This window comes from Myotis yumanensis, unplaced genomic scaffold (assembly GCF_028538775.1).
Source record: "Myotis yumanensis isolate MYYU_CA2020_CCGP unplaced genomic scaffold, mMyoYum1.0.hap1 SCAF_4, whole genome shotgun sequence".
Lineage (NCBI taxonomy): Eukaryota > Metazoa > Chordata > Mammalia > Chiroptera > Vespertilionidae > Myotis > Myotis yumanensis.
Genome location: NW_027223755.1, coordinates 32,184,747 through 32,211,001, shown reverse-complemented (window position 1 = coordinate 32,211,001; position 26,255 = coordinate 32,184,747). Strand labels below are relative to the sequence as shown.

General features: G+C 37.6%; 1 protein-coding gene across 4 annotated transcripts in view; it reads right to left on the bottom strand.

Annotated features, from left to right (window-relative positions):
• IPO11 (importin 11) overlaps window positions 1–26,255 on the bottom strand; it is a 128,516-nt gene that overhangs the window by 52,677 nt on the left and 49,584 nt on the right. For all 4 annotated transcript variants that reach the window (XR_011471166.1, XM_070412044.1, XM_070412046.1 and 1 more), the window contains exons 16-21: window positions 26,068–26,194; window positions 18,761–18,794; window positions 18,526–18,566; window positions 13,666–13,782; window positions 10,369–10,482; window positions 4,690–4,805 (exon numbers count right to left, since the gene is read on the bottom strand). Coding sequence is in view for 3 of the 4 variants with exons in the window: in XM_070412044.1 (XP_070268145.1) it covers window positions 4,690–4,805; window positions 10,369–10,482; window positions 13,666–13,782; window positions 18,526–18,566; window positions 18,761–18,794; window positions 26,068–26,194 (549 nt within the window). In the remaining variant the exon portion in view is untranslated. The remainder of the gene's footprint in view (window positions 1–4,689; window positions 4,806–10,368; window positions 10,483–13,665; window positions 13,783–18,525; window positions 18,567–18,760; window positions 18,795–26,067; window positions 26,195–26,255) is intronic.

The window sequence follows — 26,255 nt, the reverse complement described above, 5'->3', positions numbered from 1 at the left end:
AAAGATAAAAATTATTTCACGTTTTCATTTTCTTTATATATTCTTGTCATGTGTAATTGATGTGCCCCTGCAATGAAACACTGGACTAATTAGTTTAAAAACACTTACTTTAAATGTTAATAAATATGAACTTAGTAAAACTTAATATGAACAAGCCACTCTCAGTTAAAATAAAAGCATCTGGAAAAAAAATCAATATATAAAAAATAAATTATATATGGGTTGTAGTTTATCACAGAAGTGTATAACTGGTTTACCTCCTCAAAACAGCCTCTAGAAAAGAAGTTAAAGAAGACAAAACACAATTGTCACAATATCTGCAAGAAAAGGGAGGGGGATCCTATTCAAAAACTCTCATCCAATTATAAATAGAAAGGAACTTCCTTTACCTCATAAGAGAGTATCTACCAAACACTCATAGAAAACACACCTAATGATGATATACTGAATCTATTCTCTGGAAAAGCAGAAACATGCCTCATAGAGCATCCCCTATTAGCTTGTCTAACTTCATTCACATCTATTGAGTATATGTGTGGAGGGCCTCTAGGAGGCACTCTAATATGATAAACCAAGTAAGTCAATAAAAGATACCATTACAGGCTTATATGAGAAAACTAAAATTTACTGAGCTAAATCTTAGAATATGGGTTAAATGACAAATACCAACGTAAAGCAAGTAGAAAGATGAGATAAATATAGGAACAGAAGATAATATGAAACAAACATGCAAGAAAATCCAAGCCAAAGGTTGGTTCTTTGAGAAGACCAATGACAAATCTCTAGCAAGATGGATCAAGAAGGGCAGAGGAAAGCCATTTTTTAAAAAAATCACTTAATAAGTCTGAAGTTTCATTTTGTAATATATGACCAAAAACATCAACTGGTACTGGTTATCCCCTAATAAGTTCAAATTCCCATTCTCCAATATAAAACTTTTATACCTTTGCTTCCCACAAACCTCTCATATTTTTATACACTCCCACTCCAGCCATAACACTCAGCTGATGATTACACTTCATATTTTGTTGAAAAAATAGAAGCTTACATAGAACACCTACCTATCTCATTCAACTACAATACAGAAATCCATCTTAAACAGATAAATTATTCCTCCAATTAAAACAGATAAAGTATTAAAACAGATAAAGTATTCCTGCTGCTATTAAAAAACAATAAACCCCTCTACTTGCTTAGCAAAACATCCCTTCTGCCTCCTTCAATTATCTTTTTCTTTCCTTTTTATTGAGTTTTTGGGATGACACTGGTTAACAAAATCATATAGATTTCAGGTACACAGTTCCACAACTGCCTCCTTCAATTATGTTTCTCTGGAGTATCATCCACCCTTTTAGAACTTGCATCCCCCACACCAGCCAATGGCTGCCAGATTTCCACAAACTTCCTCATAGTAAAAGTTCTTAAACAAGTTATCAGTGCTCACAGTCTGTACTTACTTAACTCCAATTCATGCTTCAATCTACTCCAATTCTATCTTTTGTTATTACTTCTCCAATGAAACCCCTAATATCTCCATATGACCAATTCACCTCTATATACTGCTCTTACTAGAACAATCAGCACATCTGACACAGCTGACCACTCCCACTTTTAGGAAATAGTCTCTTCTTCACTTGGTATTCCTCCTATATCAGTAGATTGCTCTTCTCTGTCATCTTTGATGACTCCTCATGTGGCCTCTAAATGTTATAAATTCCTTAGAATTTTCCCCTGAGCTGAATGTTCTCTATCTGTCCTTCTCTTCCTAAGTGATCTCACCAATTCTCAGGCTTTAAATATCATATACAAAATACTAACCACTTTACAAACATTATTTCATCCTCACGACAACTGGGTAAAAGTATAGATTATTTTTCCTCAATGTACAGATAAGGAAAATGAGGCTCATAGAAGATGATTACAAACCTTACACAGTGGTGTAATTGGGGCTTGACACCTATATCTGATTCCAAATGAGCTGTAACTCACTAAGAAAAATCCTATATAATAAAAGCCTAATATGCTAAGAGTCCAGTTGATTGGTTGGCTGTTCAACCAATCAAAGCATAATATGCTACTGACATGCTAAGGTCACTCAACTGCTCGCTATGATGTGCACTGACCACCAGGGGACAGACACTCCGACCTGTAGGTTAGCTTGCTGCTGGAGTCTGGCTGATCAGGATCTGGCCCTCCTGCGGTCCCTCCCCGGTTCGCCAACCTTCTGCAACCCTCCCCAGCCCCGATCGTGCACTGGTGGGGTTCCTCAGCCCGGCCTGCACCTTCTCACAATCCGGGATATCTTCAGGGGATGTCAGAGAGCCGGTTTCGGCCCAATCCCGAAGGCCAGGCAGAGGAACTCCACTGGTGCACGAATTTGTGCAACGGGCCTCTAGTATATGAAGAAATGTGTACCCTGATTCTTTAAATAATCTTAGCTACTTATAAATTTGGTAAATTTTTTTAAATGTATCATAATGATTTAATTTTGTTTACATATAACTAAAAGCAGAAAAAAAGAGATTACCATTAACAAAGCAATGCATTTTTATGATTACCTGTTCATGTAATCCTTAAAAAATGTATACACCTTTACTAAACCACATTAATATACTAAGTCTGCAATACTGATAAGTAACTGAATATGTCTCTTTACTATACTATTTTAAATTTTTCTACTAGTCATTATCATATAGTATCTACACATTTATAAGAAAGTAATTATATACCAGAGATTAATGTTTTAATTTGTAATCTAGAGTAGGGGTTGGCAAACTACAGCCAAATCCAACCCATATCCTACTTTCGTAAATGATGTTTTATTGAAGCACAGCCCTGTCCACTTGTTTACATATTGTCTACAATAGCTTTCGCTCTAAAACAGCAGTGTTAAATAGTTGGAACAGAATGTGCATAGCCTGGGAAGCCTAAAATATTTACTGTCTGGTCCTTTACAAAATAAAATTGCCAACCTCTAATCTAAAGTAACCCATTCTGGACAAATAAAAATATATGAATATTGCCCTGGCCAGTTTTGCTCAGTGGTTAGAGCACTGGCCCACAGATCAAAGGGTTGTGGGTTAAATTTCCAGTTAAGGGGATGTACTCAGTTGCAGATTTAATTCCTGGCCCCATTGGATGGCGAGCGAGAAGCAACCAATCGATGTTTCGATGTCTCTCTCTCTCTCTCTTATCCTCTCTCGCTCCTTCCCTCCATTCTCTTTTCCTCCTCCCCTCCATTCTCTTTTCCTTCCACTCTAAAAATCAATGGAAAAATATATCCTTGGGTGAGGATTAAAAAATATATATATACAGTATATGTATGTATACACACACACACACAAGCCTAAGCGACCAGCTGACCAGCCAGTAGCTATGACGTGCAATGACCAACAAGGGGCAGACACTTAACACAGGAGCTGCCGAACGATAACAACTTTGCAGAGTGACCTCTTGCACTCTGGGACGCCCTCGGGGAATATCAGACTGCTAGTTTTGGCCCGATCCCCACAGGCCAGGGCAAGGGACCCCACCTGCTGGAGGAACCCCGCTCACTCTGCAGATGGCCGTCGAGCCCCGGCACCACCCCAGGCTGGGGAGGGACCGCGGGAGGTTGGTTCCAGGGTGTGTCGGGCCCGTCTTGCCCAGTCCCGCCACCTTCTAACTAATTTCCTTTCAATGTGCATGAATCCGTGCACAAGGCCTCTAACATGAATATAAAAGTGTCCAACATATGCTAACTTATAATCAAACCATCCAGAAGTCATTTAACTTAAAACAACCTAGAAAAGAATGAGAAATATATTGCAAATATCTACCTACTTATGTTTTAAAATTGTACTTCGAGTATTTTGATATAGATCATTAATTTATAATTTGCACTGAAGATAATTTCTAAGAATCAAAACACTGTTCATTCCTAGAAAGCTAAACAAAATTAAGAAAATAAGGGAGAGAGAGAAGAAGAAAGGGAAGAAGGGAGGCCCCAAGTGTTATTGTTTTCTATGGTTAGTTTCTGTGATTTGCTTTTTAATTCCAGTGTGAGTATATATATTGGAATTTTTAAACCTTTCCTGTATTATAGACTACATTTTAAAGAGAGACTGCTGTAATCAGTAAAATAAGCTTAATAAAGCAAAATGATTTTCTAACACAGTTCCTTACAGTTTGAGGCACTGAGCTGTCACAGAAAAAGGTTTTCGTAGGTTTGTTGTTGTTTTTAAACACTATATACTCTTCACTTAGTAAAATAATAAATCAAGACTAAGCAGTACTAATATTTGGGGATAAGGTATAATCCCAGTACTTATGGTAAGTTAATAAGAGGTTGAAAGTAACTCAACAATTCCCTGAAATCTCATTTAACACACTGGAAGTTTTAAGTAAATTTTTAGTTTTCAAAATTTATTGATATCTAAAATGTACATTCCAAATTCCAAAAGATAAAATGCAGCTGAGTTCTTACTGAAACTTCCCCTTTAACTCTGACAATTGTAAGCCTACACTGAGTGAAAGCTACCAAGAAAAGATGGAGCTATTATGCTACCCACTTTGGGGAAACCGACTTTATGTTTTTATTTTTAAATGTTGAGTTTTTAAGCCCTGTTACATGGCCTTTGCTTTATTGAAATGAGAGTAAGGAAGGTCAAGAAAAAAAAAAAGTCCAAGGTATTAAGTTTTTCCTCTTACCATAATTCTAAACCATCTTCCAGAAGATAAACATGTGGAGGCTGGGAAACATCTGTACTCAGTTGAATAACTGGAAGCAGGAAAGGGTACAGGTTCTTGCTGTCTGCTCCTAATCCCTATGGGAAGTATAAATAAAATTTAATATAAGACATTCTAAGGTCCCACCACCACCACCACCCAAAAAAAAACAAAAAAATCAATCACCTATCATATATAAAAGCTCTAAAAACAACTTATAAAGTAAATTAATTAGATTTTAAAGGACAGCCCTAAATATAAACATAACTAAAACAAAGTTAGTTCTGTTTACAATTAGAAAGCAAGTAGCATAAAAATACTATTCAGTTACCTAATGGTAGTAAAATAATATATACCAAGGCTATACAAATCTGTTCATTTAAAGAGTTTCCATACATAAATATTTATATCCCCATCTCTGACTATTAAAGAGGTGTTAACATTAAAATATTAAATTCTATAAATTATCTAACCGAAATAATAAACACTGAACTCAACCTAAATGTTCATCAGTAAGATAATTACATTATAGTGTATTAATATTCTAGAATACTTAGCTGTGAGAAAGGATTAGACATGGAATATAAACAATTTCAAAATAATTATAAACTGGATTTAAAAAGTACAGAAGTGTGTATAATAATTCTACATGCAAAAATATTTTTCAAATAGCTACATTTCTGAATATGCGATATATGCATAAAAATGTTTCTTGGGAGAAAATAGAAAAAAATTGTTAACACTAGGTAAATATGGAAAAGGAAAAGAACACTGGAAGAGAGTAAAGGAGTTTTCTTTTTTTGTGTACTTTTCTGTAAGCTTTTAAAAAATATATACATAAAAAATATGTTCATATTAGTTTAATGAAGATATTTTGCTAATATTTTTAAAGAGCCAAAAAGAGGAAGAGAGGGCATTATATCTAAAATTCTAGTTTGCCTAATTACTGTATTATGAAGGTTGACTCAGTGTACCACACAAATCTCACTCTCAAAGAAAACAAAAAGGATGGAAAGTTCATTTCTAATCCATTAATAATCTTTATATAATCTGATAAACATAGAAAGTAAATAAAATAACCAAACACCACCTCACTTAGAAAATAATTCAAATGTCAATATAATTTATAGCAAATGACAATGCAACAAAACATTTATGTATTTCCCTTTTTAAAGTTAGATATCTTTATTTTAAAAAATATATATTCCCCTTTTAATGAAATATTTATAATAAATTCAATCTGTATCAGAACATAAGACACTTCAAAGGACATATATAAAGTTTATCCTTAAATACGTTAAGCATAAGTTTGGCTCTTTCTATAACTAAAAATAAGGTGAAAGACCTTATTGAAGATTATTTCCAAAGAGAATTATAAAAATATCACATTTAATAAAGTAAAAATAATAGTATAATGGGCTTTAATATTTAGTTAAAATTTTACTCTCCATAGCTCAATCTTTAACAGAACAACAAAAAAAGAAAGAACATTAAGAAAAACTAGTCAAGTTCATATTGATTATCAAGTAGACTTAAAATTTCTCAAGAAAATTAGAATCTATCTACTTCGTGCACATCCCAATGAGCACAATATACTAGGATTAGCAAAACTAAAGGAAGCAACTGTGAAACATTTAAGACTCTCTGTAAAATCATGATGAGATTCATCTTTATAATCTAGAGGCCTCAAATACATGTACAATCCCAGATATGCAGCTTTAAATCTGAACATTCTTTTGGGCCATGGTTATAACTACAAGACATTGTCTATAATACTGTAAAAGCTCAAAAATAAATTAATCAGTTATTAATAAAATTATCAGAAATGCTTAAATGGGGAAAATCATATTGTACCATCATTACCTAAGACATAAGGGGAAATAAGGTGAAGGGCACAAGGGAATCTCTCTATACTATTTTTGCCATTGCATGTGAATCTGTAATTTTTTTTAAGTTAAGGGAGAAAACAGAATAACACCTTCTAAAAACTGAACCAACCCACTGTCTTTCTAAAAGAGTTCTGCTTCTTGCATTTCCTAACTCACCTGACATGAACCACTATTCTTCTAGTAATAAATTATATTATAGCCCTAACTGGTTTGGCTTAGTGGATAGAGCGTCAGCCTGAGGACTGAAAGGTCCCAGGTTTGATTCTGGTCAAGGGCATGCACCTTAGTTGCGGGCACATCCCCAGTAGAAGGTGTGCAGGAGGCAGCTGATCAATATTTCTCTCTCAGCAATGTTTCTAACTCTCTATCCCTCTCCCTTCCTCTCTGTAAAAAAAATCAATAAAATATATATATTTTAAAAAATTATAACCACCTCCTGCTTCCTCTTTCTCCTCATCTCACATCTAAATAATCCTTAATTATCTCTCTAATAGTTTTCAAATCTTGCCCCTTTTCCTCATGACTTTAATTCAGGTCATCATTTCTTTCAGGGGTAACAAAAGAGGTTCCCAACTACTTTCCTTGACCTTACTTTTACCCCATTCCAAACTAGTGTCCACATGGTACCCTGATTACCTTTCTAAAATAAAAATAACACTCTTTCCTCTGAGCTTCAAGATAGGTTATTTACATTTACCTGACAAGGCCCCCACATCCAAGCTCTATACTCTGCATTCCAGCTACACCAAACTACTTAGTATTGGAAATAACTATGATAATATCTAAAGAAAGCTGGCAGATTTAACCCTTATATGTATTACTGTTCTCTGCCAACATCCCTAAAAGAATGCTGTAGGATGTGTTTTTAAAGACCTATAATCGTAAGTATAAAGACAGCATAAGAAAAGATAAAAATCACCTCATTTTTGAAAACTGGGAAAAAAGACAAGTGGCTACTGACTTAGCAGGCTCAGAAAGCCGAATCTCAAAGCCAGGAACAAAAACAAGGGCAAGAAGCAGCCTATTTACATTACAGAAACTCCAGAAGGCTCGAGGAACTGATAGCACCAAATATTTTGGCAAGAGGGAGGTTGAAAGGGAGGTGTTAAAAATAAGAGGTTCTCTAGAAGGTGTTTAAAGAACAGTCTGATGCCAAATCTCATCCATGTGCACAAACAACTGGCTCTCCCTGGTCCAGAACAAAGCTGGCCATTTATTCTCTTGTAAGGTACAAGAAGTGGTCTCAAGACAGGGAGACACCAGGCAATCAAGAGCTTATTACATTAAACAGGCAGATGGAATATGTAAACAGGCATGAGACTGAAGGATCTTTCACTGAAAAAAGATCTCAAAAACACGGACCATTCCCCGACAAAACAACCCAGCTAGATCATCCTAAAAGAAAAATCCACTATCAGCAAGTTTCTCATACGTACACAACCCTTCCCATCAGCTTTCAGTTCCCACTCCTAAATTTATACAGACAAAATGCTGATATAGTTCTTGAAATTGGGTGATGGTAAGTTATCTAAGGATTCACTAGACTGTTCTTCCTTCATTTATATATGCTTCAAATTTTTAACATGCCAACAACCAAGGATCAACAGATATGATTATAATATCTAATATGAGACATAGAGAACAAAACAAATACAAAACAGCACCTTAAAGGAAACAGAAACCAAGCATAGAAATGAAAACATGGAAAATATAACATAACTATCTCTGCATTCAGAAAACAAAAATGAAATCCTGTAAAATGAGTATTCAACAAAACAAAAAAGTCAGAGACATTAAAATATTAAAGAAAAACTTAAGAGGTTGAAAGATAAGGTTCAGAAAATTATTCAGAAAGTAGAGCAAAAGAGTGCCTTTTATATATATAAAAAGGCAGGACAGAACAGTAAGAAAAATAGAGGACTGGTTTACTGATCTATCGTCTAAGTAATAAAAAGTTCACAAGGGGACAAAAAATAAAAACAAGAAGGGGAGGAAAAAATAAAATATAATATCATAACCTAGAACCCAAGAATATGAGTTTCCAATTTGAAATATCCAAGTGTCCAGAACAATGGGATACAAATATACCCACATCATCAGGAAATTTAAAAAAAAAAATTTTTTTTGATCCTCACTCAAGGATATTTTTTCCATTGATTTCTTAGAGAGAATAGAAGTGGGGGTGGGGGGAGAGAAAAAGAGAGAGAGAGAGAGAGAGAGAGAGAGAGAGAGAGAGAGGGAGAGAGAAAGAGAAACAAACATCAATGTGAGAAAGATATCAATTGGTTGCCTTCCACTCATGCCCCACCCAGGGCCAGGATAGAACCTGCAACCAAGGTACGTATCCTCATCAATAAAAGAGATAATCTTTGAGGATAATCACAAGAATTACAGGGTAGACAGAAAGAGATGGTAGGCCAGAGACTTATTAAAGAGAAACTGCATTTAAAAAAAAAATTGTATCGTCCAGCAGGCATAGCTCAGTGGTTGAGCATCAACGTATGAACCAGAAGGTCACAGTTTGATTCCTGGTCAGGGCACATGACTGGGTTGCAGGGTTGATCCTCAGTAGGTAGGGGGCATGCAGGAGACAGAGACAGCCAATCAATGATCCTTTCTCATCATTGATGTTTCTATCTCTCCCTCTCCCTTCCTCTCTGAAATCAATAAAAGTATTTTTTTTCAATTTTATCACCATTCATCTCTCTAAAACTGCCTTAGACAAAAATTTGTAACTGTAAAACCCATCCATAAATATTTACTGAACAAATGAGTTTATGTTTCAAAAAGTATCAAGGTGGCTGAGAAAGGTTTTTCTAAACTAATAGTAGAAAGGATATTGTTAAAACTTATTAGAACATTTAGAGTAGAAATTGTTAATTAATTAATTAATTAATTTTTTAAATATATTTTATTGATTTTTTACAGAGAGGAAGGGAGAGAGAGATAGTTAGAAACATCGATGAGAGAGAAACATCGACCAGCTGCCTCCTGCACATCTCCTACGGGGATGTGCCCGCAACCCAGGTACATGCCCTTGACCGGAATCGAACCTGGGACCTTTCAGTCCGCAGGCCGACACTCTATCCACTGAGCCAAATCAGTTTCGGCTAGAAATTCTTAATTTAGAGAAAGATCTCCCATTGGAAAAATCTATCAAACTCTGAAGCAAAGGCAGTAAAAATCACTTCAGCATCCATACACTCAGAGACAGTCTAGGGTTAAGCTCTTCTCTCACCATCAGACTATAATTCATTTTCAGTTCAAATGAGAATTAGAGTCTCATTCTTTTCCCCTGAAGTTTAGGTTCCTCTCTACCTACTGCACATCCCAACACTTCAAGTCAAGATGTCTAAAATCAAATTCACTCCTTCTCTCAAAAGCAACTCACCTGTTCTTCTGTCTTTCCAATTTATGAAAGGGAAAATTTTTATTTTAAATTAAGGAAAAGGAGTAAAAATGAAGTTTATGCAGAAAATCCCTGCATAACAAGGAAGCAGCCTGCAAGGTACCACGGACTACACAGATTGTGGGTTTACCATCACTGAGGACCACTACATCTAACGAAAGAAATCATCTCTAAAAAGTAGAGGAAAATTTTCTTATGTCAAAAATGTCCAAAGTAAATATACAAACAGTGTTTTAAAAACTGTTTAGATCACACATATAAGACATAAAATGTGAGGCCTTTCACTAACATTAACATAAAACACATGCAAACAATGAAAAATTTTAAAGAAGAAAAAAATACTGAAACTGTGAAGTATCTTACCTGAACAAGATGAATAAGCGTTGTCAGAATAGCACATCTCAACATATTGTGTTCTTCACTCTGCTTCCACAGAAGAGGCAAATACTGCACCAAACATCCTACATACGGCCGTATCTATCACAACAGAAGTAGGGGAAGTAAAAGAATTCTATTAGTAAAAAAGGTGATTTATCTTAAGAAACAATGAAAAACCTATTTAAGTCCCAGAGAGCAAATATTTAATATATACTACATGTAATATAGTAAGCATATATGCTTTTATTCTTTTTAATATATTTTATTGATTTTTTACAGAGAGGAAGGGAGAGGGATAGTTAGAAACAGCGATGAGAGAGAAACATCGATCAGCTGCCTCCTGCACACCTCCTACTGGGGATGTGCCCGCAACTAAGGTACATGCCCTTGACCGGAATCAAACCTGGGACCCTTCAGTCCACAGGCCGACACTCTATCCACTGAGCCAAACCGGCTAGGGCAAGCATATATCCTTTTAAAGATAAGTCAGACATTACATAGACACAGAGCTCTTTGGTACTTGACCTTATATATCTAACATACATGTGTGTGTGTGTATGTATGTGTATATGTGTATATGTATGTATATGTGTGTGTGTATATATATATATTTCTTCACCTGAGGACATGCTTTTATTATTTCAGAGAGAGAGGAAGGAAGAGGGCAGAAAGAGAAACATCGATGTGAGAGTGAAACATCAATTGGTTGCCTCCCGCACACACACCAACCAGGGATCAAACCCACAATCTTCCAGTGTACAGGATGACACTCCAACCAACTGAGCCACATTTGCCAGGGCTATGGTAAATATTTTAAAACAGTTACCAAATGTGTTACATGAAATAAAATTTAGGAATGTGAAATAATATATAAAGGCCAGTTATTTCTTTAGAGTTTAACAGAAAGATGCTGTTATAATCTTCTTTCTTTCTAAATCAGCTTACTTAACTGGAAATACATTGTTTTAGAAACAGTCAGCACTTATTTATTCATTCAACAATTATCTGATAGCATCTTCCAAGTATCAGGCCCCAAGCACAAGGCACCAGAAAGAAAAAGATATAAAGCTACACATACAAACCCTTACAATGAGAAAGGGTTAGTGCAATGGTGAAGGTGTACAGGAGGTACAGTGGAAACGAAGGAGAAGAAAGAATACAATTGTCAAGTCCAGTTAACCAGTTTTGAAAAATATACCCTGAAGCACACAGCACAGCTTGACAGTGAGCCTCATGGGAAATAAAATGGATCTACGCTGAAGCTGGACAGTGCTCCAGCTCGAGGCTTACAGTCATAGTATTTGGAATTGTTCTAATGAGTGTCCTTGATGATAAAACAAATAGTAGACCTTCAGCTTCAGTGCTACCTATTTCAATCCCATGGATTAAAATTAAAAACTGCTACCAGAAAAAAAAAAAAGAGTGTTTCTTTATTCTGCTTATGAAACAGCATATAGTGAAAGGGTAGCAAAAAAAATTATAGAATCTGTGTCCTTCACATCCCACCCCAGAAGGTAATGTACAGAAAAATAAGTTAAATATTTGTTCAGCCCTGGCCAGTATAGCTCAGTTGGTTAAGCATTGTCCCATGTACTGAAATGTCGCCAGTTCAATTCCCAGTAAGGGCACATACCCAGGTTGCAGGTTCAATCCCCAGCCCAGGTGAGTGCAGGAAGCAACCAATCGATGTTTCTCTTTCTCTCTCTCTCTACCCCCCCCTCTCTCTTTAAAACAAATACACACACACACACACACACACACACAGTGGCCAGATTATTATGACCACCCCATCAGTATAATGAAGTGAATTAGTTATACAAATAATAATAAAACCTTGAGAGTATTTGCTTAGGAAGTTTTCAATATTCAGTATTTTTGGAAGTGTCAATGAAGTACTGATGGGGTGGTCATAATAATCTGGCCACTCAGTGTATATTTAATATTTGTTCAAATACTTCAGTGAGATAAAACTGAATATTAAGAGATTCTTTATTTATATTACCTTATTTTCAAATTTGGAATCAAACTATTATAATAAATAGTATGTGCTTAACTCTTAATTTTGCTAAGCGCCCTATCTCAAAGAACATACAAATTAGCCTATAAAAGCATACCACTTAATATGTAAAACACAACTTTCAAAATACTCATTTATACTCATCTAAAAACAGCATATAACAGCATGTTCTACTGATAAGGAAAATAAACCAGTTTTGGTTTGGAACAAGTAGAATACTTTTCAAGGAATGACAGAAAGAAAGTGTAAGCGACGAATTATAGATGGAGTAGGTAATAAACCAAAGTACCCAGTTACATTTGAAAGTCATAAAATATTTACATTCCAATCTTAGATATTCATTAGAATATATGATGTGCTAAATTAAAACTAATGCATCAAAACAACTATTTCAGAAATCACCCATCGAGTCACTGTTGCAAAAGTCCAAAACAGGGCTGGTGATGATTAGAAAACATAATGTTGACATGAAAGTCAAATACATCCCTCCCTATGGGTAGGATGAGGAAGGTTCAAAGTATATTACTGGGGCAACTGAGGAAATCTGAATATGGACTTGATATCAGACAACAGCACTGAATCAATGTTAAGTTCCCTGACTATAATTATGGTTTTGATTAAGAAAATGGAGAGGGAAGACGGCGGCATAGGTAAACACCTGAACTTGCTGTCGCGCACAACCACATTAAAACTACAACTAAAAGACAAAACAAACTATCATCCAGAACCACGGGAAGGCTGGCTGAGTGGAAGTTCGACAACTAGAAGGAAAGAGAAAAGAAAAGCGCATTGAGTCTGGTAGGAGGTGCAGAGGTGTGGCAGTGTAGAGGAACGGAGGTGTGTGCAAAAGGGGCTGGCAGCTGGGTGCGCTGTTGTCTTTTTTAATCAGGAGGGAGATACAAGCTCCCACTGCTCTGAACTCCAGTTCTGGGTAAGAATTTGGGGACCCAGACTCATATGGAGAAACTGGACTGTCTGGCATTGGGCCAGAACGCGAGGGCGGCTTTCTCGCAGAGGTGCTTGCAGTGGTCATTGTTCCTGCACGGGAGCGCGGAACACAAATGCAGGGACCTCTCCGATGCAGGGTTGACTGGCAGCCACTGCTGTTTGCTCTGCCCTGGTGATTCCCTGAGACCCCCCCCCCCCCCACCCAATTTACAACCCCACCCAAGCTGTGCGCAGAGGCTTTTGCATACAAATTTAAAAATTTGACATATACTCTACTACACCCTAACATTTATTTTCATAATTTAAAACAAAATTACCTGCATGTTGACTCTTTCAATCACACAAGAAAGGACATGTAAAACATGCATCTTTGTGTCACATTCTGTAACTTGCTGCAGTAATTGAAAAAGTAGCGTGAACATGGTTTCCAAATACTGCAGGTCAAAAGAAAAAACAAGGTTTGAAACAGAAATGTAAGACCTTTAAATACAGACAGATAGAAAAGAAATAATGTCAAAGAAATAAATAAAAGACAAAATCTTAGCGTTACCTAAACAACTTCAAACTATTTAAGTTGTCAATTTTAGGAAATTTTTTCTTTATGGCTGCTAAATGTGTCTGTTTTAGAATTTCATTCATCCACAATGCTTTCAAAAGAAAACTATATCTAACTGTTAACAGTATCTTGTCATTGCTCTTCCACATATGCCTGCTGTTGTGCAAGGTCTATTCATTAGAGTAAAAGGAATACCAATTATGGCACTTACATACCAGCTGCCTGATATGGACCTTAACATATGCTTCATGGAGATGAAAGTTTTTGTATACATTCTTATAACTGTAAGAATGATAGAACATCTCTTATTCAAAAATAGAAAAATATCCTATGTCTGGCTATTAAAGCTCATATTATAAAAATTATAGCAAGTATTAACAAATCACAGGACAGCAGATACATAAAATACTTGGTTCTTTCAGATATTTGGTTCCTTTTTATACAAATTTCTTAAACATATGTCTTTCATCAAAAAATATCTAATGATTCTTTGAGCAATGAAAAATCTCTGCTCTACAAGTTCCCCCATGAAATATAGAGATTTTATCAAAAAACTAGTGGCCCGGTGCAGGGATTCATGCACACTGAAAAGAAATTAATTAGAAGGTGGCCGGCAAGGTAGGACTGGGTGAGGCAGGCCAGACATGCCCTGGAGCCAACCTCCCACTGCCCCTGGGGTGGTGCCGCAGCTCGAAGGGCATCTATGGAGTGAGTGGGGTCCCTCTGGCAGATGGGGTCCCTCAGCCTGGCCTGCGGGAATCAGGCCAAAACCGGCTCTCCGACATCCCCCAAAGGATCCTGGAGTGCAAGAGGGCACTCTGCAAAGTTGCTGTCATACAGAGTGTGGAATGAAAACACAGTGTGCAGCAAACCAGATTCAGGGCCGACAGTGCCCCAGCAACAACATAACCCACGGCCGAAGGTGGAATCGCATGGCCCTGTAAGGAATCGGGCTCCCTCCTCTCTGGTTCCGGAGTGTGTCACCTGAGAACCACCACTGCCAAGTCACCACAGCTCGGCAGCTCCTGCATTGAGCGTCTGTCTGCTGGTGGTCAGTGCGTGCCATGGTGGTCAGTGCGTGTCATTTCTACTGGCCTGTTAGACAGTTGCTTAGCCTTTTATATATATAGATTTTCTTCCTTTTTTGGCATAGCCATTACTCATGAGCTATTTATTGATTTTATTAAATGTACTGGGGTAATATCCTATATAATAAAAAGCTAATATGCAAATCAACCAAATGGCAGAACAAATGGTCGCTGTGACACACACTGACCACCAGTGGGCAGATGCTCAACGCAGGAGCTGCCCCCTGCTGGTCAGTGCGCTCCCACAGGGGGAGTACCACTCAGCCAGAAGTCGGGCTCATGGCTGGCGAGCACAGCGGTGGTGGTGGGAGCCTCTCCCACCTCTGCAGCAGTGCTAAGGATGCCCGACTGACAGCTCCTGGACTGCGAGAGGGCACAGCCAGGCTGAGGGGACCCTGCCCCCAGAGTGCACAAATTTCGTGGACCGGACCTCTAGTTTGTTAATAAGATCATATAGGTTTCAAGTATAGATTTCGATGATACATGATTACCCACTATCCAAAGTCAAATCATCTTCCCTCACCATGTTTGGCCTCCCTTACCCTCTGGTAACTACCATACTATTGTCTGTCTATGTCTCTGAGTTTCAGTTTTATATCCCATGTATGAGTGAAATTATATGGTTCATCGCTTTTCTGACTGACTTATTTCACTTAGCATAATATTCTCAAGGTCTATCCATGTTGTCACAAATGTCAGTATTTCATCTTATGGCTGAATAGTATTCCATAGTTTATATGTATCACAACTTTATCTAATCATGTATCAAAAGACACTTTTATTTCCATGTCTTGGGCACTTTGAATAATGCTACAATGAACATAGGGGTGCATATATCTTTGCAAATAAGTGTGTTTTCAAGTTTTTGGGGGTAGATACCCAGAAGTGGGATTGCTGGGTCACACAATAACTCTATTCTTAATTTTTTGAGGAACCGCTATAATGACTGTACCAGACTACATTCCCACAAGCAGTGAATAAGGGTTCTGATAATAGCCACTCTAATAGGTGTGAGGTGGTATCTCATTGTAGTTTGATTTGCATTTCCCTAGTAGCTAGTGAAGTTGAACATCGTTTCTTATGTATGTTGGCTATTTGTATGTCTTCTTGGAAGAAGTGTCCATTCCCATTTTTTAATTAGATTGTTTGGGGTTGAGTTGTATGAGTTATTTATTTTGGATATTAACCCCTTGGCAAAGCTGTTGTTTGCAAATACCATCTCCCATTTGATTGGTTGCCTTTTTGTTTTGTTGGCAGTTTATTTTGCTGTGCAGAAGCTTTTTAGATGGAGATAGACACATTCATTTATTTTGCCTTCACTTTCCTTGCCTTTGGGGTCAAATTCATAAAATCTTCTCTAAGACCAAGGCCCATGAGTTCAGTACCTGTTTTCTTCTATGGAAATTATCCTTTCAAATCTTATATTTAGGTCTTTGATCCACTTTGAATTAATTTTTGCATATGGGGACAAACTGTAGTCTATTTTCATTCTTTTGCATGTGGCTTTCCAATTTTCCCAGCAACATTTATTGAAGAGGCTTTCTTTTCTCCATAGTGTGTTTTTGGCTCCTTTGTCAAAAATTATTTACCCATATACTTGTGGTTTTATTTCTGGGCTCTCAAATCTGTTTCATTAGCCTGTGTGTCTATTTTTCTGCCAAGATCATGCTGTTTTGATTATTGTTGTGGAGTCAGATAGTGTGATACCCTGCTTCCTTCTTTTTCTCTGAATTGCTTTGGCAATTCGGGGTCTTTTGTTCTGATTTCTTTTGTTCTATTTCTTTAAAAACTGACATTGAGATTTTGATGGGGATTGCATTAAGTGGGTATATTGCTTTGGTTAACATGGCCATTTTAACTATTGATTCTTCCAATCCATGAACACAGAAAACCTTTCCATTTCAAGAGATTGTGTTTTTCACTCTCTTTTAATAATGCTTTGTAGTTTTTAGTATATAAGTATGTCATATCCGTTGTTAAGTTTATTCCTAGGTATTTTATTTTTTTTGTTGCAATTGCAAAGGGAATTGTTTTTTCATTTCTTTTTCTGAAATTTTATTTAGTATATAGAAAAGCAATGAATTTTTTATACATTGATTTTGTATCCTGCAACTTTACTGTATTTGTTAATTGTTTCTAAGAGCTTTTTGGTGGAGACTTTAGGGTTTTCTATATATAGAATCATTTCATCTGCAAAAAGTGACAGTTTTACTTCTTTATTCCCAATTTGGATGCCTTTTATTTCTTCCTCTTGCCTACAGCTCTGGTTATTACTTCCAGAAATATCTACACTAATAAAAGGGTAATATACTAATTACACCAGACATCTTCTGGACAAAGCCACCGTGGCGGGGGCCAAGGCAGAGGCAGTTAGGGGTGATCAGGCTGGCAGGGGAGCAGTTAGGCGGCAATCAGGCCAGCAGCGGAGCAGTTAGTGGGTGATCAGGCCGGCAGGCAGAGGCGGTTAGGGGCGATCAGCCAGGCAGGCAGGCAGGCAGGCAGGCAAGCAGTTAGGACCCAGCAGTCCCGGATTGCGAGAGGGATGTCCGACTGCTGGTTTAGGCCCGATCCCGCAAATCAACTTTTAAAAAGTATTCTCTCTGAAAAATATATACATAAGGTGGGGTTCCATGGTCTGGCCTGTGGGGATCGGGACTAAACCGGCAGTTGGACATCCCCCGAGGGCTCCCGGATTGGAGAGGGTGCAGGCTTGCTGAGGGACCCCCTCCCCCTGTGCATGAGTTTCGTGCACCAGGCCTCTAGTGTTGAATAAGAGTGGTGAGAATGGATATCCTTATCTTATTCCTGATTTTAGAGAAAAAGCTTTCAGTTTTCACCATTAAGTATGATATTAGCTGAGGGTTTGTCATATACAGCCTTTATTATGTTGAGGTAATTTCCTTCTATACCCATTTTATTGAGTGTTTAAATCATAAATGGATGTTGTATATTATTAAATGCTTTTTCTGTACCTATTGATAAGATCACGATTTTCTTCTTGCCTATTCCTCTTAGAACAACTACTGCCCCAATTTTACTGAATATTTAACAAGTCTTACTGAACACCAATTATATTAAAATACCACATTGTGTGCTCTTAAAAGACCATGCTGGGTGCTTGGAGTTGAGTGAAGAATAAAAAGATAAGTAAGACTTAGTATTCTGCTTTTCAGGTAATTTGCAATCTAGTGTAAGACAGACATATATACCCAAAAAAGCAAAGGGGGATAACCTAAAGAGTAAAAGTAGCAGACACATCTGAAACTAAATTACTTGATGTTTTATAACTGCGACAAAAGCAAGTTTAGAACTCAGCTCCAAAATAGATGATGAGACAGTTAAACAAACAAACAAAAAAAGGCAGAATAAAGCAAACTGTTTGAAATGTAAGTTACCAAGTACTTCCAAAATAATTAAATATATTTTTAAATTCAGCTTTAATAAATAACTTATATTTAATTCCAGCTACAAAATAACACTTAACATTCAAAACACATAAGCAAAAATTGTTTTAAAACTAGAAATATTCTTACCGGTAGAAACTGATCTGTTCTAAACTCAAAATCATCAACAGGTAAAGAGTAGTTAAGGGATACTGAGAATATATGACATTTATCAGGAAAAAATATATATTTAAACCAACTATAATAAACCAATCAAAAATTACATTTTAAACTATCTCATAAATTGATTTAACAAAATAATTTAACAATTTCAAAGTGTTAATATTCTTCACAATGAAGTATTTTAAAATTATTTTAAGGATATTTAACTTCAGGGTTGTAGCTGTTTCAATACGGACCTAAAAGAAAGTATATCATGAATTTTGAGTCATTCGAGAACTACTACACATTATTTATATTAAATGACAAAAAATTTATTCCAAGTAACTTTCTTTACTCCTTTTTTTAATATTAAGGTCACAGAAAATATTAATATCCTATCTAATAAAAGAGTAATATGCAAATTGACCATCACTCCGACACAGGAGGACCTCCCCCATGTGGACACAAGATGGCCGCCACAAGATGGCTGGCAGGGGAGGGCAGTTGTGGGCAATCAGGCCAGCAGGGGAGGGCAATTGGGGGCAATCAGGCCTGCAGGGAAAGGCAGTGGGGGGGACCAGGCCATCAGGGGAGGGCAGTTGGGGGCAATCAGGCCTGCAGGGAAAGGCAGTGGGGGGGACCAGGCCATCAGGGGAGGGCAGTTGGGGGCGACCAGGTCAGCAGGGGAGGGCAGTTAGGGGCAACCAGGCTGGCAGGGGAGGGCAGTTGGGGCGACCAGGTCAGCAGGGGAGGGCTGCTGGGGGCAACTAGGTTGGCAGGGGAGGGCAGTTAGGGGTGACCAGGCCGGCAGGGGAGGGCAGTTGGGGGCAATTGGATGAGCAGGGGAGCAGTTAGGCGTCAATCAGGCTGGCAGGCAGAAGCGGTTAGGGGCAATCAGGCAGGCAGGCAGGCGAGCGGTTGGGAGCCAGCAGTCTTGGATTATGAGAGGGATGTCCCAGATTGGAGAGGGTGCAGGCCTCCACTCCCCGTGCACGAATTTCGTGCACTGAGCCTCTTGTCTAAAAGTAAAATGACACTCTCCTTATTTAGTAAGAGCTAAAATGCAAAATACACAGAGTATAAGAAAAGAGAAACATTTAAAATGTGACAAGTAAAAATAAGAACAAAAATTAGCTCTTCCTGAACTATTAAAAAAACAAACAGAAAGCACTTACCACATAGAGACATAATGAATTTCCCAGTGATTCATTAATGGGGAAAAAAATCAGAACTTGAATTTATAGAATAATGAGTTGGAGAATGTGACATATAATTGGTAAGAGAGAGTCTAACAATTCCTAGAACACTAGTTGTTCAATAAATAAATGATAAATACATGCAAGAAAAGAAAAAATCCTGTCTTAACAAGACTCTAACCATGACTTTTTCACAGAATAAATTCAGATCTTCTGAAGGAAAATGAAATCCTATGTATCCAGAACTAGATCCAGACCATGAACTCAGCCTATGAGTCTAGGCCATATAACTCCAACTGAAACCTCAGAAAACTCCTGAAAAGATAAAAAGCTAATTCCACGTTGGGGCAAACAAGTGCCATCAAGGTATCAGAAACTGTGGAAGGATCCTAAAAAGCATGAGAGCAACAGAGAAAGGAACAAGAAGAAACTACAGATCGATATTACTTCCAAAGAACACTACTACAAAGATAAGAGTATTCAGACACTTTTATGCACCGAATCAGTGAGAATGAGCCCTAGGATAATAAGAGTCAGGGTGGCTGATTTGAGTTCTTGACCCCAATAATACCTGACCACTTCTACAGCCTGCCCATAGCAGTGAAAGTTAATTCCTCACATTAAAACAGTAAGCATAGTACTGAAGCCAGAAAGAAATGGCACTTTTTCAGGGACTTAAGGCCACAAGGAAAATGTAAATAAGGAGGACATAAAATAATACCCTTGAAAGAAAGTAATCTGCTCAAGAGAAGAAGAATAATGATTTCATAATCTTTTATCCCTATTTCATAATTCTTCCAATAAATATTTTCTAAGACTTGACTCCATAAGAGATAGATATTATTTATACAATGGTACTATTACTACTTGGAACTACTCGTAGTACTATTTTGTACTCTTCTGCAATAAAAGTAAGATCACTCAATTACACAACTTTATGTATTTCTTCTGAAATACATAGGTAAGTAAGTTTCCTAAAAGGATAATAGACACCTTCAATTTATTTATCTCTTTTAAGAAAAATAATTCTAAAGCTCATTTTCAAATAATACAAATACCAGACATATCAGTACAAACCCAAAACTGACTATAGGAAACTTACTAAATTAAGGTTTCCTTTCTTCCTGGTTTCAGAATGGCCTCATTTAAAAAAAGAAAAATGTTTTTATTCACTTCAGAGAGAGGAAGAGAGAAATAGGAACATCAATGATGAGAGAAACATCCATTGGCTGCCTCCTCCATGCCCCCAATTGGGGATCAAGCTCTCAACCCGGGCATGTGCCCTGACTGGGAAACCAACCGTGAACTCCTGGTTCATGGGCTGATGCTCAACCACTGAGCCAGACCAGAAGGGCCAGAATGGCCTCGTATTTTGATGTCAAACACAGATTTATTTTTTTATTTCCTTTGAAAATTACATTCACTGAACATAAGTAAATTCAAACTTCATTTTGTGAAAACACACTAGCCTAGAGTTTAAAACCTATAGCAGTGTTTTAGAGACACAAGGATAAAAATCAAAACTTTAAACAGAAAGACGGACAAAACTGGGAGATCCATAAAAGGCACAAGAGTGGAAAGATAGGACAATGTCAATGCACCTTGTGTAAAATACCTGTCCAGATACCAGCTGTACCTCTTACAGTGCATTCAGGATTCCCTAGCAATGGTTCTCAACCTTCCTAATGCCACGACCCTTTAATACAGTTCTTCATGTTGTGGTGACACAGTCATGTACATGCCACTAAAAATCTCATAGCTACCTGACCACCTTGAAAATTCGCTATTTCTATGCTGGTAAACAACACAAAGATGACCATTTCTTTGCCTGATAGACAACTGCAGGACACCCTACCTCCAAACTATAAATTTTCTGGCTGAACCACAGTTTATATTTTAGATAACCTCTCACAAGGTTGAAAAGTACACTAAGTGCAATTTTTTTTAGTAATTTACTGCTTATTTTATTGAAGGATCCACAAATAGCCCAAGTAACCCTTTTCAAAAATTACTTGTAATTTCCAAAATTGAAAAACATAATTGGCTGTGAACCTTACAACCTAAAGAAACCCAAAATATATCAAATATACTGATTAAAGAATCATCTGGATCCCTAAGAAAAGAAGGTTCCTCTGGCCTAAAATTAAGTCATTTTTACACTGATAATAGGATCCTCAAATATGAAACTTGCCATAAGCATTGCATCTGCTAAGAAACTTGTTCTAAGATAGATAGATGTAAAAGAGCATATAGAAGATGTTTTTTAAAATGGATTTTTCAATAAAGCATTGTAGCATTGTTGTCCTATAAAAAACATAATGAGCCGAAACCGGTTTGGCTCAGTGGATAGAGCGTCGGCCTGCGGACTGAAAGGTCCCAGGTTCGATTCTGGTCAAGGGCATGTACCTGGGTTGCGGGCACATCCCCAGTGGGAGATGTGCAGGAGGCAGCTGATCGATGTTTCTCTCTCATCGATGTTTCTAGCTCTCTATCTCTCTCCCTTCCTCTCTGTAAAAAATCAATAAAATATATTAAAAAAAAACACACACAGTATATGATGATGAAAAATACATAAAAAAAAACAACCATAATGAACATGGAACCTTACTTCACATCACATTCAAAAATAAATTCTAAATAGAATAAAGAACCAAGGGGGACAAAAACAGATATATTAAATAGGAAACAAATTAAAACAAAACAGAAAAAGAAAAATCAGTAAATCTGCATTAAAATAAAAAACTTCTGATCAATAAAATGACAACAAAATGAGAGTGGAAAGATATAGGGAACCTGACCAGGATGGCTCAGTGGTTGAGCGTTGACCTATGAACAAGGAGGTCACAGTTCGATTCCCAGTTAGGGCACACGCCTGGGATGTGCACTCGGTCCCCAGGAGGCAGCCAATCACCAATCAATGATTCTCTCTCATCACTGATATTTCTATCTCTCTCTCCCTTTCTCTCTGAAATAAAAATACATTAAAAAAATAGAAAGAGAGATTCAACTGCACTTTTAATGTTTTATTTCTTGAATAAAATATTTAAATATATATGAAAAATTAGTACAATGAAAATATGTGGGGGAAATATGGAAAACTGAATGGTGAGAATATAAGTGGTTTGTTATATTGGTCACTGAAATTTTCTCTTTTCTTGATATAATTCTTAACTTTCAAAAAGTAAAAAATTGCCCTAGCCAGTTTGACTCGGTGGATAGAGCGTCAGCCTGCGGACTGAAGGGTCCCATGTTCGATTCCGGTCAAGGGCATGTATCTTGGTTGCGGGAACATCCCCAGTGGGGGGTGTGCAGGAGGCAGCTGATCGATGTTTCTCTCTCATCAATGTTTCTAACTCTCTATCTCTCTCCCTTCCTCCCTGTAAAAAATCAATAAAATATATATTTTTTAAAAAAGTAAACAATTGCCAAAACCGGTTTGGCTCAGTGGATAGAGCGTCGGCCTGCGGATTGAAAGGTCCCAGGTTCGATTCCGGTCAAGGGCATGTACCTGGGTTGCGGGCACATCCCCAGTAGGAGATGTGCAGGAGGCAGCTGGTCGATGTTTCTCTCTCATTGATGTTTCTAACTCTCTATCTCTCTCCCTTCCTCTCTGTAAAAAATCAATAAAAATATATTTAAAAAAAAAAAAAAAAAAAAAAAAGTAAACAATTAAAAGCCTACCTTAAAGATGAATCAGAAATAAGCTTAAAGTAGCCATTATGCCTAGATCAAATTTTTGTTTATAAAATTTGGATATTTCATACTAATAAGTCAAATTTCTAAAAACTGAGGAAAATTATAAAATTTCAAATAACCAAGAAAATTCACTCAATTTGCATTATATTCCCAGAAATCAAATAATAATGTTAGACAACCACATCAAAGCTACAACTAAAAGACAAAACGAATATCATCCAGAACCACGGGAAGCCTGGCTAAGTGGAAATTCTACAACTAGAAGGAAAGAGAAAAGCACATTGAAACTGGTAGGAGGTGCGGAGGAATGGAGGCGCACGTGGAAACAGGCTGGCAACTGGGTGCACTGTTGTTTTTTCAATCGGGAGGGAGATACAAGCTCCCGATTGCTCTGAACTCCAGTTCCGAGCTAGACTCTGGGAATCCAGACTCATACGGAGAGAAACTGGACTGCCTGGCATCCGGCTGGAACACAAGGACGGCTTTCTCACAGAGGGTGCTTGAAGCGATCATTGTTCCTGCACTGGGCCGCGGGACAGAGAGACCCTGGGACCTCTCCGAGGAAGAGCAGACTGGCAGCCATTGCGGTTTGCTCAGGCCTGATGATTCCCTGAGAGCCTGCCCCACCCAATTTACAACCCCACCCAAGCTGTGAGCAGAGGCTTTTGCTTATGAATGGCCTGTTCTTTTGCAATCTAAAACCTAACAAACTGCTGCTGGATCAAAGAGCGCCAAAGCTTCCAAAAGAAGCAGCCTGCATTGCTTCACAGCTGGGCCTCATCTGGGCACTTCCAAACCCCAAAGAGGAGGAATCTGCAGATCTCTCTATAGCTCCTGCTGGGTGGCCTCAGGCAGTGGCTGACTTTGCACCTCCTTGGAGATCCAAGAGCCAGTGGTCAGAGTGAGACCATACTAGAGTAAAACTCTTCACATCCATAAGCGAAACACTCAGGGAGCAGACTCAGTGAGCACCAAAGCCCCACTGAAGCAAGTCCTGCTCCATAAGGGTGTCTCCAGCACACCGGTTCTCCCATTGTAGACACAAATGGTCCTCACAGCCAATTGGCCTGGTGGTCAATTCTTCCCAGTGATACCAACAGCAATCAAGGCTTAACTACAACAAGACTGTGCACACAGTCCACAAAGGGGTGCACCAAGAGTGTCCACCACAGGTAATTAGGGAGGCTGAGCCACTGGGCCCTATAGGACACCTAGCACACAAAACCACTCTATCAACATTTTGGGAAGCTGCCAAAATGTGGAGACAAAGAAACAGGTCACAAATGAAAGAAATGGAGGAAAGCAACTTACTGGATATAGAGTTCAAAATCACAGTTACAAGGTTACTCAAGAATCTTCTAGAAACCTCTGAAAAATTTAGTGAGAACCTCAAGGATATGAAAAAGGACCAATTAGAAATTAAGCATACACTGACTGAAATAAAGAATATTATACAGAGTTCCAACAGCAGACTAGAAGATCACAAGAATCAAGTCAAAGATCTGAAATACGAAGAAGCAAAAAACACCCCATCAGAAAAGCAAAAAGAAAAAAGAATCCAAAAATATGAAGATAGTGTAAGGAGCCTCTGGGACACCTTCAAGCGTACCAACATCCAAATTATGGGGGTGCCAGAAGAAAAGAGAGAGCAAGATATTGAAAACCTATTTGAAGAAATAATGACAGAAAACTTCCCCTACCTGGTGAAAGAAATAGACTTACAAGTCCAGGAAGCGCAAAGAACCCCAAACAAGAGGAATCTAAAGAGGACCACACCAAGACACATCATAATTAAAATGCCAAGGGCAAAAGACAAAGAGAGAATCTTAAAAGCAGCAAGAGAAAAACAGTTAGTTACCTACAAGGGAGTATCCATATGACTGTCAGCTGATTTCTCAAAAGATACTATACAGGCCATAAGGGAGTGGCAAGAAATATTCAAAGTGATGAATAGCAAGAACCTACAACCAAGATTACTCTACCCAGCAAAGCTATCATTCAGAATTGAAAGTCAGATAAAGAGCTTCACAGATAAGAAAAAGCTAAAGGAGTTCTCACCACCAAACCAGTATTATATGAAATGCTGAAGGGTATTCTTTAAGAAGGGAAAGAAGAAGAAAAAGGTAAAGATAAAAATTATGAACAACAAAGTGACAACAAATACATATCAACAAGTGAATCTAAAAATCAAGTGAATACAAATCTGACAAACAGAATAAACTGGTGAATAGAATAGAATCAGGGGCATAGAAAGGGAGTGGACTGACAATTTTGGGGGGAAGGGATGTGGGAGGTAAGGGAAGAGGCTAGACAAAAATCGTACACCTATGGACGAGGACAGTGGGGGTGGGGGTAAGAGCATGGGGTGGGGTGGGAACCAGGTGGAGGTGAGCTATGGGGGGAAAAAGGAACAACTGTAATAATCTGAACAATAAAGATTTATTAATAAAAAATAATAATGTTAAACTTTCATGAAACTATCAGAGATAAAGATATACTCTATCAGTGGCTTCTGATGTTATAAAATTAATGGAGTCCCAATCTAAAAATATATATAAACAATTTCTCAATTTGAAGTTTAACATAGGTTAAAATTATAATGAACTTATAACTCTTTTAAGACATTTAAACAACATACCACTAAGTCTTGGTCTTGAAGTAAGTTACAAATTGCCTCATATAACATGGGTCTTAAGTCAGACTTGAATTTCACAGAAACCCACTGACCGATGAGCCAAATCACCCTGCGTCGCAATGGCTTATACCTAGATAGGAAAAAATAATTAAATTAGAATGTTAAATATTTTAAGAAATCTATTTCACTCA